The sequence below is a fragment of the Adiantum capillus-veneris genome, chromosome 28 (genome assembly GCF_014529385.1).
Source record: "Adiantum capillus-veneris isolate H3 chromosome 28, ASM1452938v2, whole genome shotgun sequence".
NCBI classification, from domain to species: Eukaryota; Viridiplantae; Streptophyta; class Polypodiopsida; order Polypodiales; family Pteridaceae; genus Adiantum; species Adiantum capillus-veneris.
Window position 1 is genome coordinate 101,573,550 of NC_140958.1, and position 18,924 is coordinate 101,592,473.

The 18,924-nt window shown below is 42.1% G+C and overlaps 2 protein-coding genes across 4 annotated transcripts; both read left to right on the forward strand.

Annotated features, from left to right (window-relative positions):
* Window positions 1–649: 649 nt before the first annotated feature.
* On the forward strand, window positions 650–18,657 carry LOC147420983 (RING/U-box superfamily protein). 3 transcript variants are annotated; one of them, XM_086504707.1, is made up of 18 exons: window positions 650–916; window positions 1,009–1,127; window positions 1,252–1,325; window positions 2,008–2,158; window positions 2,258–2,355; window positions 2,433–2,500; window positions 2,598–2,642; window positions 3,142–3,233; window positions 3,318–3,435; window positions 4,324–4,410; window positions 4,486–4,588; window positions 5,162–5,260; window positions 5,349–5,443; window positions 5,515–5,580; window positions 5,657–5,744; window positions 5,817–5,877; window positions 18,122–18,185; window positions 18,261–18,657. In XM_086504707.1, exons 3-18 carry the CDS (start codon window positions 1,319–1,321, stop codon window positions 18,396–18,398), a joined length of 1,380 nt encoding a protein of 459 aa, XP_086360833.1. In that variant the 5' UTR covers window positions 650–916; window positions 1,009–1,127; window positions 1,252–1,318; the 3' UTR covers window positions 18,399–18,657. The 3 variants fall into 3 exon arrangements, with proteins under 3 accessions (XP_086360833.1, XP_086360831.1, XP_086360832.1); XM_086504705.1 differs by lacking the exon at window positions 1,252–1,325; XM_086504706.1 differs by lacking the exons at window positions 1,009–1,127; window positions 1,252–1,325 and having other exon boundaries at window positions 18,261–18,656.
* LOC147420984 (uncharacterized) lies at window positions 8,149–9,678 on the forward strand. Its single transcript, XM_086504708.1, has one exon. The coding sequence runs from the start codon at window positions 8,734–8,736 to the stop codon at window positions 9,445–9,447; it is 714 nt and encodes a 237-aa protein (XP_086360834.1). The 5' UTR covers window positions 8,149–8,733; the 3' UTR covers window positions 9,448–9,678.
* Window positions 18,658–18,924: the final 267 nt, after the last annotated feature.

Consider the following 18,924-nt stretch of genomic DNA (forward strand, 5'->3'; position numbering starts at 1 on the left):
ACTATTTTTGCAGTACCTATATGTAAAAATTATTGCTATTTATGGGATCTACACAATTGATATAAGCGTCGTTATCATAGTCCATATATGTGTTGGTATCACTGTCGATATATATTGATTGTGATAACTATACGTATATGTGAGATTTGATGCGAACCCTAGTACTAACACTTGTATTGACACCACGGGGCTATAAATACTCGTTGAATGGTGTCAATAAAAGCATTGTTTCTTTGATGGCTCCCTAGTATATATCATAATCCTATAATAGATTTAATTTAAAAGTAGCTTTTGTGAAAATTAACAATGAGTATAAAAACTGCTATGAAGAGAGAAACCAAGGATGACCAGTGTTTGTTAGCAAAACAAGCTACTTCATTTGTCCTTTGGGCAAGCCAAAAATAGACATTTCAGTTAAAAATTCAATATACTCACAGTAAAATGTGTAGAGTTTTGCCAGAATTTTTTCGAGAAAAGCGTGATAATCTGAATATAAACGCGTGAACATGCACCACCCAGTTAGAGATCTCCACGTGGGTCAACTCAATATAGGTCCACGTGGCAGTATTTGATGTCTTTGACTGCAGCAAAACAATAAGGTTTAAGTATGATGTCCACGTTGACATTAACGGAAATATTATTCGTGAGTCGTGACACGGCCTTTAGCAGGCTTCTACGTGAAGAAAGAAGAGGAATGTAAGACAAGCTACGACATAGCTCTCTCTGTTTACACTAACGAGTCTCTCTCTTCCACACACACACACACACACACACACACACACACACACACACACACACCCGCGCTCCCCAATGGATCCAGGAGGCGTTGTTGAGGACACACAGAGCCCTGACGACAATTGCGAAAACGAGGATATCAACATCACCGACAGCAGCCCTGTCCCTTGGGCTCGACTCGGTACGCAACAACACCCCCTTTCCTTTTCAGTGTTTAGTTGAATTCTTGACCACGTTTGTGCGCTTTCATTCCTCATGGATGTCCGACAACAGGTTTGCTTTCATGTGCAATCGCTTGGACATGTATAAAGATTTGCCTATCGGTCTGGGTAATCTTGCCTTCAAGGTGCATGTCATGGCAGCAGTTTTAGAGCCTTGCACGCGGGTGAATGGTATGACCTTTGGTACATGCTTGCATGTAATTACTTGGATGGGCTGCGCAAAAGGCTGCGTAGAAAAAGCTGTATGGCTGCATCATGGGAAGTTTTTCATGGGTTTCTACATTCTTTTGGACAGGACTGTTGAACCTTAACTTGATATCGCTTGGGGATTAGGACAGCGAATTTATGGCTGTATTGTTTTCATGCCAGGTTAAATAATAAGGATTTCTGTGGTCCAAGCACACTTGTACTTGACATAATATCATAAGATTGTTCTTTGTTGTTGGTTATATTGCGTATTGCATACTGTGTTTCTCGTTATATGTTCCAGTGCTTGTTCTGGATGAGTATGCTTGTCATGGCTGAGCTTTCTCATCACCTCCGGGGTTTGATAGATTTTAGTTCGCTGGATTCATGAATTGAGCTTTTTCATGAATTGGGCTTCAAGTGGTGAGCCCATCTTTTAAAGAGCCTGTTGGACACTAATTAGTGGTAGCTGTACATCCTCAAAGATCATTTTAGTCTATAGCTTATATCAGGACTCCAAAAATTGCTTATGTCTATATTTTGTTTTTGTTGTAGTCCTTGATGCTAATGAACCTAAAGTATAGTATTTGTACAAAGTTTCAATCAAGAAAGCTTGTCTTGTATTTTGCACATCTCTACTGTAAAAGTTATATTTGAGTACCAGTTGTTTGGTTTTATTTACTTACTTATTTTCTACACACGGTGCATTCGTAGTTTCTTATTATCCTTTTTCTTTGTATGTATTGATTTTATGTTTTGTCCTCTCTTTTAGTTCCTAAGTTCAGACGTTTCTGATCTCAAAAAGTTATGTTTTTTGATCAAGTAATTGATGTTGTTGCTGTTTATTACTCATTGTATTTTGCAGTAGCTATAGATCGATCGAACCCGGACATAGCCTTGTGGGAATCTGATACAGTAGTTGGTCGAACCCATTTAAATGGCAATAGGAAAGTCAGCAAGTTTCATTGCAGGATTCTTAAAGACTCTTCTGGAGAAGTATTGATGAGCAATCTGAGGTTTGGAAAACATCTTCTTTTTCTGTTCTGCGTTTTAGTCAGTCTCTTCTAATTCTCATTTAACGGAGTTTAAAAAAAATGGGCATTCATGGAATGCAGTAAGAATGGAAGTCTAATCAATGGTGCACCACTTAACAATGAGGAGCGCTGTAACTTGCAGCATGGGGATGAGATCAGCCTCGGTCCTCGTGGTTTGGGTATGGGTATCTGTCTCAAGAATTGCTTTCTGCTTGCTCATATTGTTTGATCTGTACTCAAGGACTTGCTTATCCAGGTATTCCCAATTACTTTTTTCATGTACTTGACAGGACTTTCGGATTTGAAACGAAAAGATCTAATGAGGTTTAAAGCCTTTCTTGCCACTACTTTTGTGGATATTAGTTGAACTGTGAATTAGTTTTCAAGCCGATCGGTGCTAATTACTCATGAGGTTTTGTAGGTTACCGAGGCTTACTCACAATCAGATAGTGCAAAGCGTTTGAAGGTTTTATCATTTACTTCATCTAGACTTGAATAATTCGTTTTGTTTTATATTTCTTGTAAAATGGCTTCTTGGAATCCTACTTGAATCCTCCTCATGGAACTGTACATGCTTTCCGTGTCAAGAAAACTGATTGCTATCCTCTGATTCCTCTTCCTCATACTCGTCTTTACCATAACTGTCTATAATTGCTTCATTTATGTGTTGAAGGCTTTGTATTCCTTGAGTCCTTGCCGGTTCATTTTCAGTGGCCAATGGTATTCTTCCACTGCCTCTTTATGATGGGCAGATTTTGGACATAAAGGCCTTTGATAAAATTTTCATTAATCAACAACATGTAATTAATAACTTTTATACAGAAATTCAACCTGTCCATCTTTCCTGTCCATTGCCAATGATTGTATCATTATTTTCTACTCTTGTTGAGCTGGAGTATTTACAGATTTTAGTGGCATTTGTTACAACCAGTCGCACTGACCTGCTGCTTTGTATTGGTTATCAGTTAACGAAAGTTCGGGATGACTTGAAATGCAGCATATGTCTTGGAGTTTGGCACGATGTTGTTACAGTGGCACCTTGCTTGCATAGTTTTTGGTGAGATTTATATACCAAGAGGCACATTTGTCAAATTGCAAAGCAACTGTAATAGACACTGTTTTTCTTACCTTATAATGGCAGCAATGGGTGCTTCTCGGAGTGGTACAAGAACAAAAGAATGTCCACGTGCAGTTGTCCACAATGCCGAGAATGTGTTGTCTTTGTGAAGAAGAATCACACTCTATCAAGTATAATTGAGGTAGTTAGTCTTTTAGCCTTGGTTCATCGTAGGTTTATTGCTTTGTTTAAATATTTTGCTTGGTGGCAATAGTATGTAGTTGAAGAAAATAAGTAGTCTACCCACAAGGAGCATAGGATTTATGGACAAACAGTGTATTTGTTCATAACAGGGCAGGCCTTATGCCATCATAAGGTGAAGTGAAACAGTACATGCACTTGATATTGAAATCATGGAAGTGTTTAGCCTCTGATTGCAGAGTAACAATGGCAAGTCTAAGACGTCCACTTTGTGCTGAGACCCATGAAAGTTTCTTCACAAATACTGAGATTATAGTGGACCAGTTTGTTGAAATATATCACTGAGCGATAATCCAATTGGTAAGGTGCCTGAATAGTGTCCTCAAAGGTTGAGAGTGCAAGGATAGAGTTGTTTATGTTGGGAGATTTAAGATGTTGAAGAATAAGGTGTAACCTTGTCTTACTCACTGTATATGACACATTTGGATATTTCCTTTGATAAATTTTGTACTTTTATCTTGTGGTATGTGCCCTTCAGATGTTTATTAATAGAAGATGGTTTCTTGTTTTAAAATAAAAAGAGTGCAAAGCTGTACTTCTCGAGAGGAGGTGTGGTGTGCAGTGCCTATCTAATTTATACAGAAAGGAAACAATACATTTCAAAGTTTGTTGAAATTAGGTGTACTTTAGGTCTCGAGAGAAGCAAAATCATATACGCTATAGGTCTCAAGTGAGGCAAAATCATGTTGTAGATGTGAGTACGGTATTTGGAAAATTGAACTTCCCAAGTTTGAGAAGGTAAGAAACAGAATGGCAAGATACGGCTAGAAGAAAAATGATGGAGATTTTGTCGAAAGCAGAAATTCAATTGTAGCCCTTCATTTTGCAGGACTACTTGCAGGAGTTTCCTTCTTTGAGAAGACCTTCTGAAGAGACGGCTCACCTTGACCAACATGCAATTGTTGGAAGCAATTTTGTATGCATCTTTGAAATTTATAAAGGTTTAGGCTGGCGTAAAAGGCTTTTAATTCTTGGAAAAATACTTTGCTAGGTGAATGTTGGAGGCGGTGACTCATGTACTAGTGATGATGATGATGAGGATGAAACAGCTCGCTGCCCCCAGTGTCCAAGATCTAATACTTTCACTCAAGCTGGTGGGAGTTCTGTTTCTTTTCTTTTGATGACGACATGTACTTTTCTTAGCAGATTTGTAGCAGGCAAAAACATTTTCAATGCATGAACTCATAGTGTCTTAGGTAAGTCGGTTTATTTGGCGATTAGACATGGAGTTTTGATTTAAGATAACATAATTATAGAACTTCAAATTGTACATCAAAATCAATTCTCTGGTAAAAGCTCTTTTGGACATTGCACCAACTTACCTACCATTTGAGCAGTTTGAATATTTGAAAATGATGGAAACATACTGTTTGAATGCATGCCCATGTTACTTGTGTTGATATATATGGGAGCTCTCATCGATCCGTAGTTTTTTAAATCCTATATTTTACACTGATGACGTTAGTGGGGACATCCTAGTATTAACGTGAATTTGGGCTTTTCCAGGATTCATCTTGTCATATTATATATAAGTCTGCAGATTGAGCTGTGGGGAGAGTTTCTTTTTGTACCAAAAGGAGAGGGAAACTGATTTCTATATTTGATGATCAATTTTTTAGCAGGTCTTGGACTTACGCTTGTCTGTTATTGTTGGTTGATGCTAGCAGATGATGCATTTGTCTGCGGACCCAACACGTTGCATCTGCAGTGCACAACGTGCTCTATGTTACTGCCTGAGAGAGCTGATACAGATGTCGTACAAAAATGTAAATAGTTAAGAATATGTTTTCCATGACCTCATCTTTTTAAATGAGGGCTTTAGTTTGGTCAAGATGCACCTGTTTCCTTATGTAGGTGCAGGATGCTCTCGAGTGTTTTGTGGCTTGTATTGGCGCTCTCAAAGTACAATCAGATCCACTCCTTTGATGTCAGCGTGTATAATGAGGAAGGTACAGTCTCAGACTTTTCCTGCATATGTTTTTTGAGTTCTGGACTTTCTGAAGTTTATTTCTATGCTTAGATAATTGAGAGGACTGCAACTAACCTCCCTGTTGGAGCTTTTTGGGGCAATACCTATGAGCAAGAAGTAAGCTAACAGTTTCTGTAATGTCATGCTCCTACATGATATTATGGAGTCATTAATGCCTGATTATGGTATGAAGGTCACCAGGCGCTACTTACAAGAACAGGGGCTTCAAATTCAGGATGTGGTGGTTGAATGGCTCGGAAAGATGGACAGAGATGAAACTGGTAATTACTCTTTAAGCATGTGAAGTGTCCGATCATTGCAATGTCTAATGTGATCAAAGATGTCACTTTCAGGTAAACCAGAGCTTCTGCCAAACAGACCTCAATCACCATTTAGTGGATTGTACTTTTGCAAGTGAGCTCTCTCTCTCTCTCTCTCTCTCTCTCTCTCTCTCTCTCTCTATGGGAATTGGATCGTGCTAGCTAGGGTGGATGAAAGATAAACATCGTGCACACAAGTGAGTGTGTGTTGGCTAGATTATCACTCAAGCGAATTAGGTTCCAAGATCAATTAACTTGGACTCATAAACACGATCTTGAGTATTTGCTAAGCCATCACAAGCTCACCATAAACGAAGGAGATGTAATGCAAAATAGAGTTGTGTTTATTCATTCATGAAATGAGTTTTAAGTAGTTCTAAAGCTTGAGTCCATTACATTGGGATAATTCCCCCTCTTCCCTTTTTCACTCGGACTTTAGGACAAAACCCACAGTTTACAATCCTTCCCTTGGGATTTGGACTAGGACAAAATACTGAAGATACAATATGCACTAAGGATGATCAGCCTGTATCTACACAGGATGACAAAATCCACTTAGGATGGTAAATCCACACAGGAAAATAAAAGTCCTCCCCTACAAGTAGAGAGGCTGCATCTTCAAAGTATGTCGTCATAGAAGACAAGGTTATTCTCGCCTTCGTCTTCTTCTTCGTCCTCTACCATGTGAGCCGATCCTCTGATAGGTCTCTTCCCTTTGTAGCTTCTGCTGCTGCTGTTGTTGTTGTTGTTGCTTTCTTTAGTACCATTGCCTCCATTTGAGTAGCATCGAGAAGGAGGATGCCCCTTCTTACCACATGTACTGCAAGGTTTGTTTGTGTACACCAGTGTCAAGCTGTCACAACCATAATCAAACTTTTAAAAACCACTGTCAAGTAGTATAGTGACCACAGTTCACCACTTTCAAGCTGTCAGAACCACTGTCAAACTGTAAAAAGCATTTGAGAACTGAGAAAACAATCGAGAAGTGGTTTAATCCCCCTTCAAGTACTTTGCAAAGCAGATAAAGTACTGATAGTGATTTAAAATACCTAAAATACTGCTTTCAACCCCCCATTCTTCCACATTCATAACACTTTTTTCCAGTTGATGATGTCGATGGGGTGAATATCTTCCCCTTGAGGATGACGTGACAAAAGCCCCTCCTGATGATGCTAATGAGTCTTTAGGTGGAGCTGGCTCTTCTTTGTAGATGGCGGAGGCAGTCTCACTAGGTGGGAACCGGCTCCTGAAAGCTGAGCAACGAACCAGTCAGTAATTACCATGGCGGTTACCACAGTAACTTCAAAGGGCTATAAATAGGACCCATTACATTGTAATCGGGTTGGTTGTACTTTTGGGCTGTTTATCTTTTGACTTCTTACTCTTAGTTGTGTGGTTGTAGTCCTGAAGCTGTTCCCGAGCTACATTATCTTCACTTGTAATCATACTCTGTAATCCCTAACACAATAGTCGAGTGTACTTCAGTTAGATACACCTTGTATTCATTCTTCCTGAACTTTGAATCTGAATCTGAATCTGAACACCAATTCTAGTCATTCAGTTTGTCTCTCTCCTCAGCAAATGTATTTCAGTTCATGTAACTATTCCAGTTCAGTTTCTATCTTCTCTTCCAGCTCTACTGATTGAATCAATGAATCACCAGTAGCTGTAAATTCTAACACTGGAATCAGCTATCTAAAGAGATCAACTCCAATTCCATTTTGGCGATCACGGTGGCTAGAGCTGTTGCTCGTTGACCAACAAACTTCTCTCCCAGTTTGAGTTTTCAGCTGTAGTGATGGCACCTAAACCCAACCGTGGCCGGAAACCATCCTACCACGTTGACCCTATCCCTGAGGAGTCAGTGTCACGATTGTGACTTGTTACACCTTCTTGATTCATTATAGATGCAGATGCGAAGTGTGACTAACCCAGGAGGACTCCTGTTCTCGAATGGTCACACCCCTTCGCCCAAAAGACATACCTCTTCACCAAAAGCCACACTCCTTCGACGACTGGTCACACCCCTTCACCGTACGGATGCGACTCTTCACCCAATGGTTGCAGCTCTTCGCCGAAAGGATGTGTCTTTTCGCCTAAAGTCATGTCTCTTCACAAAGAGACATGCCTCTTCATTGATGACTATTCAATTCCTATAAAAGGAACCCTTGTATCACACTTTCAATCAATCAAACACAGAGTCTTCTAAGTCTTGTTCTAAGTTCAGTTTCAGTTTCTTAAGTCTTAATCATGAGTTTAAGTACTTAATTAAGGATTAGCGACTAGAATCCTTACAGTGGTATCAAAGCAAATTTTTCCCGGGACCTGAAGGTGTGAGCCTCTCACCCTCGCCGCTACTCTCCCCCTTCCCGGAGTTGTATGGAAGCAGAAGAAAGATGGCCAGGACCCATGTCAACATGAGGTAATTTTTTCTCAAACACATACATAAAGATAAGCAGAAGATGGCAAGCAGAGTAGGTGTTGCAGCGTACCGGTTGCAATTCCAGACTCTTCGCGAGGACAGGATGGGTTGCACTCTTTCCTTCTTGCGCAAGTGACGCGACCCAATGCATCCAGGCCACCCCTTCACCCGGCACCTCACTCACGGCAGCCCCATGTTGGCAGCGCTGGCTTTTTTCCAAGAGGCAGCAGCGTTCGAATTAAAAGGCAGCTACGCAGCGTTTCACTTTAATTCCCAGCGCTGATTTAAATTGGGGCCACCTTTTCATTTTAAAAGGTTTATTGGCCGGCCGCCCAACCTCACTTTTAAGTGGGCACCCTTGGGCACCCCATAATTAAACAAAAAAAAAAAGGACAAGAAGCCAACGGCAGCCAGCGCAATGACAAATCAACGCCAGCGTGTGAGAAATTCAGCGCACCCTCTTCTGCTAATTCCCAGCGCCACCAATTCTGGCCATCGACAGACGCGCACGCGGGCTTGTTCAGAGTCATGGAAGACGATGCCCTCGACGTAGAGGTATTGCCAGAAAATCCTCCTCCGGCTCCCGAAGTGATAATTATACCAGATACCCCCGAAGCAGAACCCGTACTCGAACCGGAACCCGCATTCGAACCAGAAGTCATTCTCATTTCGGATTCCCCGTCTCCAGTTCCAGTTCCAGAGGAAAGACAGGTTTCCGACTTCATTCCGGCACCCGAGCCTGGTCCTGTACCTGCATTACAGCCAGCAGTGTTGCCCCAAAATTACCTGGTTTATGTCACTCATCGGCATGCCTCGCGCTCACAGGGCTGGGTGGTGTGGCATATCATTGTTACGTGCGAGCCTCTTCATTTGCCACACTACGAGCACATACTGAGCCGATACCCCCACTTGGCCTATTCTCTAACGGAGTGTCGCGTGGATTTAGTAAACGACATCATTTCCCAGCAGCCTTTAGTTCGGGTTCACAGCGAGTTACAGCTTCCGGACTACATGCCTTTGACGCCAGACGACACACCTCCTATCGACGAGGTGGAAGATATCGAGGATTTGGATCTTGGACCAGATTTCTTAGAGGAGTGGGACGCAGCATCAGCAGCAGCTTCACCTTTTTACGGCAACCACACCTCTCCAGCTTCTCCGAGATATTCCCTGCGAGCCGTTAGAATGTCAGAGACAGGCAGTGCTGCACCAGACGATCCGATAGCCATCCTCAGAGAATAGATGTCCGTCCTCCAGGAGGCCCTCTCCACCGGTCTTGCATCGATGACCGCACGTTTGGATGTCCTGCAGGCCTTTTCTTCTTCGAGGACGCAGCCAGCTACCCATTCAGTTTCTTCGGTAGCAGAGTCAATTCCTGAGCAAGTCGACGCTCCGGAACCAGAGGTAGACAATCCTGAATTGAAATATCTTTTTAAGATAATAAACACAGCACAAAAAAAGAAGATAGATGCAAAGTTGCCCGAGCCATACAACGGTCGCCGCGATAAGCGCATGCTGGACCATTGGCTTTTCAAAATGGAGGTTTACTTTTCAAATACTGATCTCATTGAAAGCAAGAAAGTTGCTTTGTCTAGCTCTCTACTAAAGGATACTGCATTCCTTTGGTGGCGTCGCCGCATTAAAGATGGAAAAATCACCGCTACTTGGGATAAATTCCAGCGCGTTCTTTGCAAAGCTTTTGAGCCTGCAAATGCCGATTTCCACGCCCGGTCTTCTCTCCGCCGCCTGAGCCAAACTGGTTCTTTGGCCGCATACATCTCAGAGTTTCAGAAATTAACTCTTGAGATAGAGACTCTCAGTCCTTCCGACAAACTCCACAGTTTTGTTGACGGACTTGAGCCTTCCCTGCGAGATGATGTTCATAAATTTAACCCTGCCACACTGGATGCTGCAATCGCTTATGTTGAGCGTCTTGGTGACAATCGGCGCCCACTCAGAAGTTTCCTTTCTGGTGATCGAGTTTCCAATTCTGCAAGCTCTTCACAACGTAATTACCAAGGACAAGGTGGTCAGAATCAGCGTTCTTTCTCAGGAGCTCACTCTTCGAGACAATACTCTGCTGGACAAACTTCTTTCCGACCCCAATCTTTTGGACAAGCAGCCACTTCCAGAGCCTCCTCTTCGGCAAATAATCAGAATCGACGAAACAATCGTCCCAATCATAGAAGGAATGGTCATCGTGATTTTCGGCCGAATACGTCCTCTGGACAGCAATCCTCTTCATCAGCTCCTTCAACCTCCAACTCCAACCGTACAGGATTATGTACAATTTGTCATGGAGATCACAGATGGTATGAATGCCCCAAGAAGCCAAATCCTTCAAATCCTCGCCAGAATTCTCACATGGAGACCACAATTTCAGAACCTATCCACAGCCAATCTCCTGTCCCAGACAAAGGCAAACATGCAGCACGTTGTGTTCGAGTTTCCAAGGTTGTAAGTGCCTTAATGATGAATGCTCGGAATCACGTCACTGCTCCAGTGGATCTTTCGAATCAGGTTCTAAGCCTCCTTAGCTTTGTTGGCAAGCAGCCAATCAATGTTCTTGTGGACAGTGGGTGTTCTACTAATTTCGTCAGCACATCTTTGATTACTAAACTGCGTCTTCAAACTCAACCTAGTGAGGCAGCTTACCAAGTAGAACTAATTTCGTCAGCACATCTTTGATTACTAAACTGCGTCTTCAAACTCAACCTAGTGAGGCAGCTTACCAAGTAGAACTGGCTGATGGTTCCTTCCTCGAGTGCAACAAAAGGATTGAAAAGTTGGATTTTCAGATACAGGATTACCAAGATCAGCTTGGTTTTTCAGTTATGCCCTTGTCACATTACGACTTGATCCTTGGCGAATCTTGGTTATTTCAGTATGATCCAATAATCAGTTTCAGAGATCACTCAATTCGGCTCTTTCACAAGCAACAGGAAATAGAGCTTCGTGGTCTTTTCAGTGCCAAACCCATTATATTGGTTTCTGCTTTACAAGTCAAACGGCTGGTTCGAAAACGTGATTGTGCTACAGCCTTAATCATGTTAAGAGATGTTAAACCCGGTGCAGAAGAAGCAGAAGTTAAATCCTCCTCAAATATTGCCTATTTGCAGCAACCCTTCTTTCAACCACATTTGGACTTGTTTCCCGACGAGCTACCAACAACTTTGCCTCCTCGGCGTCCCGTGGATCATCCCATTGATTTGATCCCCGGCCAACCTCCACCAATTCGAGCCCCTTATCGAGTTTCATACTCAGAGTCTTAAGAGATACAGCGGCAGCTATAAGATTTGTTGGATAAGGGTCATATTCTCCCAAGCAAAAGTCCCTTTGGAGCTCTTGTTTTGTTGGTCAAAAAGAAGGATGGATCTATGCGTCTTTGCATCGACTATCGTGCTTTGAATAAGTTGACGATCAAAAACAAGTTTCCCCTGCCTCGCATTGACGAGTTATTTGATCCGTTACTGGGAGCAAAGATCTACTCCAAAATTGATCTAAAATCAGGGTATCACCAAATTCGCATTCGCATTGGTGATGAGTACAAGACAGCTTTTCGCACAAAGTATGGTCACTATGAATTTCTGGTATTACCATTTGGGTTAACCAATGCCCTGGCCTCTTTTATGACGCTGATGAATGAAATATTCGGACCATACTTGGACAAGTTCGTGATCGTGTATTTGGATGACATTTTAGTTTTCAGTCGAACGATGGCTGATCACAAGGAACATTTGAAGCTTGTCTTCCAAGTTTTGCGAACCAATGTGCTATACATCAATAAGAAGAAAAGTGATTTCTTCAAGAATCAGGTGGAATACCTTGGTCACATTATTTCTGCCAGTGGCGTTGCAGTCGATCCCAAGAAAATACAGGTCATAGTGGATTGGCCTTTACCGCTCACCATCTCAGATGTGCGCTCCTTTTTGGGACTTGCAAACTTTTATCATACCAAGGTCCACAAATTCTCCGACATTGCAGCTCCTTTGATTGAGCTTACCAAGCAGGATAAACTTCAATGGACTGAAGAAGCAGAACAGTCGTTCAAAGCCCTTAAGCATGCCTTGACGACAACTCCAGTTTTGGCTATTGTAGATCCTACTCAACCTTTTCAGGTCATGACCGATGCGTCAGATCGTGCTTCTGGAGGTGTTCTTATGCAGAATGAGCGTGTCATTGCTTTTGTCAGCCGCAAATTTTCAGCCATACAAATGAGATACCCAGTTTATGACAAGGAATTTTTAGCCATTGTTCATGCTTACCGCACTTGGAAACACTATCTTCTTGGCGCAGATTCCGTGGTGCAGACAGATCATCAGTCATTAACATACATTTTTACTCAACCGGTGATGAATCCTCGTCAAGGACGATGGGTTGAGTTCTTGGCAAATTTTCATATGATTATTCAATACGTGCCAGGCCTTGCAAATGCAGTTGCAGATGCCTTAAGCCGTCTTCCTCGAGCCATCAACTTTGCCATTTCCGGTGTGCAGATGGAAATACCTGCTTGTTTCAAGCATGAGTATTTGACAGATCGAGATTTTGGGGATGCATTTCAAGCTCTTAAATCCTCTACTCCGACTCCTGCAGAGATGAATATGTTTGTAGCTTACACCATTGTCAATGACTTGCTGTATTACATTAATCGCATTTGTGTTCCACACAATACACCATTGCGGAAAATTTTGATCCAAGAACATCATGAAGTCCCTTTTGCTGCTCATCCAGGCATCAACAAGACATACAGATTGTTATCTGCAACATATTTTTGGCCACAAATGCAGCAAGATGTTATCAAGTTTGTCAAAGCTTGTCATTCCTGTCTAACAATGAAGGCCTCTCGACAACTTCCTCAAGGGTTACTTCATCCTTTGCCCGTACCTCAAGAAAGATGGGAAAGTGTCAGCATGGATTTTATCACTACATTGCCTCGTTCTCAAAAAGGCAATGCACAGATTCTCGTAGTGGTGGATCGGTTTTCAAAGATGGCACACTTTATTCCTTGCAAGAAAGCTGCCTCGGCACCAGATGTTGCGCAATTGTTTGTGCAACACATTTTCAGATTACATGGATTACCAAAGTCTATTGTTTCAGACAGAGATCCAAAATTCACGAGGCATTTTTGGACATCCCTTTTCAAATCCCTTGGTACAAATTTGTTATTCAGCTCAGCATACCATCCTCAAACTGATGGGCAGACAGAAAGAGTGAATCAAATTTTGGAAGAAATGCTTCGACATTACATACAAATTCGATTGGGATCATGGGAAGAGTATTTGCCACTTGTAGAGTTCGCATACAATAACTCTATCCATTCAGTAACTGGCATGACTCCATTCCAAGCAGCTTATGGGCATACTCCTCTTATACCGACAAACTTTGTTCTTCAACACAAAGTAGCTCTAGCAGATTAGTTGGTTCAAGAAATGCAAGATGTACTTATTCAAGTACGTGACAAGTTGGTTCATGTCCAACAAAAGTACCAGAGACAAGCCAATAAGCATCGACGACATGCAGATTTCCAAGAGGGAGATTTGGTTTTATTATATGTAGCACCTCATGGCTACAAAACTGTGAAATCGGTCTTTCCAAAGTTGCGCCCTGGCTTCTATGGACCTTTCAAAATAATCAAGAAGTACTCGGTTGTCAATTACAAGTTGGAACTTCCACTCTCATGGGGAAAACTTCATCCAACTTTCCACATTTCTTGGCTCAAACAATACATACAAGGAAATTCTCCAATTCCAGACTTATTCACAACAGAATTTCTTGTCAAGTGGATGGATCTTGATGAGTCAGACTCAACTTGGCTGACGGATGAAGATATGCAGCAGTACCCAAACCTCCTTCAAGAATTCTTTGAAAAGCGGAAGACTTTCATCTGAACACGGGGTTTTAATGTAAATGGGAGGGAATGTCACGATTGTGACTTGTTACACTCTTCTTGATTCATTACAGATGCAGATGCGAAGTGTGACTAACCCAGGAGGACTCTTGTTCTCGAATGGTCACACCTCTTCGCCCAAAAGACATACCTCTTCGCCAAAAGCCACACCCCTTCACCGTACGGATGCGACTCTTCACCCAATGGTTGCAGCTCTTCGTCGAAAGGATGTGTCTTTTCGCCTAAAGTCATGTCTCTTCACAAAGAGACATGCCTCTTCACTGATGACTATTCAATTCCTATAAAAGGAACCCTTGTATCACACTTTCAATCAATCAAACACAGAGTCTTCTAAGTCTTGTTCTAAGTTCAGTTTCAGTTTCTTAAGTCTTAATCATGAGTTTAAGTACTTAATTAAGGATTAGCGACTAGAATCCTTACAGTCAGTAAGAGATTCTGATCCCAAGGATGAATAAGTAATTGACACTGAGACTCAGGAGGAGCACAGTCATGCTGACGAGGCAAAGGACTCTCAGCATTCTAGTCAGTCCAGAAGAAGAAGGGCTGAAAGGGAAGAACGCAAGGCCAAGAGTTCTTGGACCATACAGGGGGACGAAGGAGCCAAAAGCAGTGAAGGAAGTCTCCACAGTTCCAGTAGAAAAGCCAGGGAGGAAACAAACACTGAGACGGAGGCAAAAATTAATTGGGATGCAGACACAGACCATTCTAAGAAAGCTTCAAAAAGGAGTCAGGATCCCAAGGTGAGAAGAGGAAGAAATGATGCTGATAGACATGATTACACATCTTCATTGAAAATATCTTTTCCCGTGTTCAAAGGGGGAAAGAAGGATGACCCAGATGTTCATATCCAAGCCCTTGAGCAGTATACTGAGTTGAAAAATATTGATGAAGATGATTGGGGTGAATACTTTCCGCAAACATTAAAGGAGGCAGTAAGGAAATGGTACCACCATTACCCGGCTTGTCAACTCAGATCATATAATAAACTGCTTAAAGCTTTCCGACTGGAATATTTAGACAGCAGAGGAGATGAGGATATACTCTGTGAGCTGGATAAGATAAAGCAAAGAAAATTGTAAGTCAGAAGTTATGTTGAGAAAATCAAGGAACTGACTAGACAACTATAGGAACCACCATCTGAAAAGCGGCTGCGAGCATGGTTTTTGAATGGTTTTCGTAGTAAGAAGCTTAGGGAACAGGAGGTGCCACTAACAAAGAAATTCAATGATTTGGTGCAGCGAGCCCTGAAGCTAGAACAACAAGCTAAGAAAGAAAAGAGTCAAAAGAAGAGGAGGTCCAGTAGTAGCAGTACTTCTACTGAAGATTTTGATTCCAGTAGAGCCTCCAGTAGTTCTGAAAGTAGCTCAGATGAAAGGACCAAAGACAAGATTAAGAAGGGATCTTGGTCTAAGAAGATTGAAGAGATGGCTCGGCAATTTTCTGAAATTAGCCAGACCAGACAACCGGTAAGAAGAATGGAAAGCTGGTGTTCAAAGTGTAAATCTAAAGACCATGTTTCAAATGAATGCCCATAGTGTACTTATTGCAAAGCCTATGGCCATCTATGGAACAATTGTGGTATTCGAATTCATCTTTTTCAAGAAGGGAACAGTGGTGGCATTTACCAATGCTGAACCAGTAAGAGTGGAAACTACCAATGTTTCTTAAGAAGAGAAACCAGGTATCAGTGGTACTGGTACAGGGCGCAGTAGATACCAAGCGGGTACTAGCCGGGGCCGGGGTCGTGGTAATTTCCAGAGTTGAAGCTTGAGTTGCTATACTTGTGGTAAGTATGGGCATTTCGTGGCTCAATGTCCAGAAACACCTGCGGTTGCGGATACTGAGGTGAAGGTTCCAGAACCAATTCTTGTACGAGCAGTTACACGAAGTAAAGGGGTGGTGATTGAGGAAATTCCAAAAAATCCAGCAAAACCAGTCACTCCTGAAAGTAGCAAATAGGCTCAGTAGAGAGAGGTATGGAAGGCAAAGGGTAAAGAAAAGGTGGTTGATGAATGGTAGGTGTCACAAAGTGATGACGTGGGGGATAGCAAAAACCCTAATTTCTGCCAGAAACCCTAAAATTCCTGCAAATCCTACTTTCTGCCAAAAACCCTAATTTCCGGAAATCACGGAGGCGGAATGTTTTTTTTTTTTTTTGGGAAATTTTGAGCGACGCAAATCTCAGCTTTTCGCTTTGATTTGGGAGAAAGAAAGAGAAAGAGAGAACTTGCTTTTTACTGACTCTCATTGAGAGAGAGAGAATCTGCTTTTGCTTTGAAGCTTTTGGGGCTCTGCTTTTGGGTATCCCTTGTAACCTTTAAATTAGTGGTGAGGGCCTCACTTCTCAGAGCATCTGGACGCAGAGTCTGAGAGTGAAACCCTAACCGCTCTCTTGTACTTTGATGATTGATTAATATAAAAAGAAATACCGAAAGGGGCGCCAGTCTTTGGGGCCAATATCTCTAGGCACGGTAGTCCGCCGGGCCAGTGCAAATCTATTGTGATCTGTGAATTGTTTTGAAGTGGTTATTTGGTGCTGTCGCGATTGATTCTTGACTTGGAGTGTCCAAGTCTGTTACAGTAGGAGCAGAGAGAACTAGCGGTGAAAATCACAGAGGATTTAGCCAAGAAGCTACCAGAGCAGCCAGAGAGTTGTGACGCCCGGGTCATTCAAAAGATATCTACCCAGTTTTCTGAGACAGCACAACCTAATCAGTCAAAGCCTGTGATACCTGAAACCATGTTGGCTGCAGTACAAGGGTTGATGGAAGAGTTGGGAAATGATAAAGGAGCTGAAAGCACTAAAGTAAAGAAATGGTATTGTGAAGATACTACCAATTCTTCAAGTTCTGATAACAACTCTGATCGTGAGAAAGAGGAAATTCATGTTAAGATTTGTGACAGAATTCAGAAACTCATTGTGGAGTTAGAGGACATTAGAAGAACTTTGCCTGAAGCAGCGAAATTCATCAGACAGCGAATGAAGGCTGAGCTGAGATGGAGGCCAGATCAGTTGACTTGACAGCTGTCAGGGATGGTGAAGTGCCGGTGGTTCAGGTGGATTACAAAGTTCGGAAACAATGGCAACCACTATCGAGCGTCATACTAGATGGAGGAGTAGGGGTAAACATTCTGGGAGCACATCTTCAACAAAGGATGGGAATTACTAACCTGAAACCAGCACCTTTCAAAGTTCGAATGGCGGATCATCGAGTGGTGCAGGCAATTAGAATGATAGAGAGTATGCAGATAAGAGTGGGCAAAGAAAAGTTTAAAGCTAGTTTTCTCGTATTGGATGTGCAAGGAGCGTATGGGATGCTACTGGGACGCCCATGGCTGCGAACGACACAAGCTGTTCACGACTATGCTAATCAGACTCTGACAATACAAGGGGCCAGTGGCAGAATCCAGATTCAGATGAATAACACTAGAAGTTGGAGAAAGGAACTGAAACCCAAAGAGCTTTGCCAGAAGTATAAGGTGAGGAAATTGAGAGAATGTTAGCGGCTATGAATATTTTTCAATTAACATAGATAGATCTCAATGCAGTTTTACTGAACAAAGATCAAGGGCGTCGGTACTAACAGTCAATGTCTACTCAGACAATTTATGGCTTGTCTGTTTTGCAAACGTAATCGAGGGCAATTACAATTCTTTCAAGAGGGGGGGTATGTCACAAACTGGTGGCAGCTAGATGCAAGCATTATTGGGTAGCTCTTTAAGTTTAGTCTGCTGTCAAGTCAAATCCCGTATTTAACCTGGTAGGGCCAGAGGTAATCTCTAGTGGAGCGATGAAATGCGGAGGTTGTAGACCTCGGGAACAAGGAGGGTGTGCGTTAGATGAGCATGACAACGCAGACTCCTAGTGCTCTCTCTCTCTCTCTCTCTCTCTCTCACACACACACACACACACACACACACACACACACACACACACATCAATTATCTTTTTGTCTGGGTTTTAGGGAAGTTAGCGCTTTTCATGCCCGTGTTTCTCTTTTTCTGCAGTCAATGTGAAGAAATCGTTGTCAATCATCTGCTTTACAAATTTCGGATGTCGGTACCAAAGGCTGTAAGTGTCTCTTGATCAATTCAGTACCTGTCTAGTTGTTGCACCTGGTCTAAAGTGTGTGCATGGCTCTGGCAGGCGCTACCATCAGATGCAGCAGGACGTGAAGACTGCTGGTATGGACGCTTATGTAGGACGCAATCCCACAGAGATTCGCATGCCCGAAGATATAACCATGTTTGCGAACCATCTTCCAGAGCCAGAAGCAGTCAATAATGCATTTTTTTGCATAGCTTGTAAAGAACCCTCCTTGATTTAGTTAGTTTGTGTGCATACCTCCTTGATTTAGTTAGTTTGTGTGCATATAATTTGTGGGGATTCAAGACCATTTTTGAAGCTGGCATGCCCTGTATTGCCTTACAGAGAAACAAGCAACATAAAAGATTTAACATTTTTTTTTGGATGCTTAAAAAAGGCATCACTGGAAATAAAAAAACATGTCTTTGATTAGTAAACAAGGAAAATTAATCTTTCTTGTCTAGTTTCTTTGTGAAATCTCTTTTTTAACTAGAGCGCACTGGGACTATCATTTATTATACGCTTTTTACTTAGCCCACTAACTAAGGTAGTCTTTTAGATTGCTAAGATGGCTACAACCTCATCGATTGCAGATATTTCTTTATGTTCGTTCAAATTTACTTTTCAGCCCTTTCTAGGAAAAAGTGGAGACATATTCAGGGAAAGCTTACATTGAAACAAAGCTTGAACAGACCTTGTTTAAGTTGCAATTGCATTTGGGGCG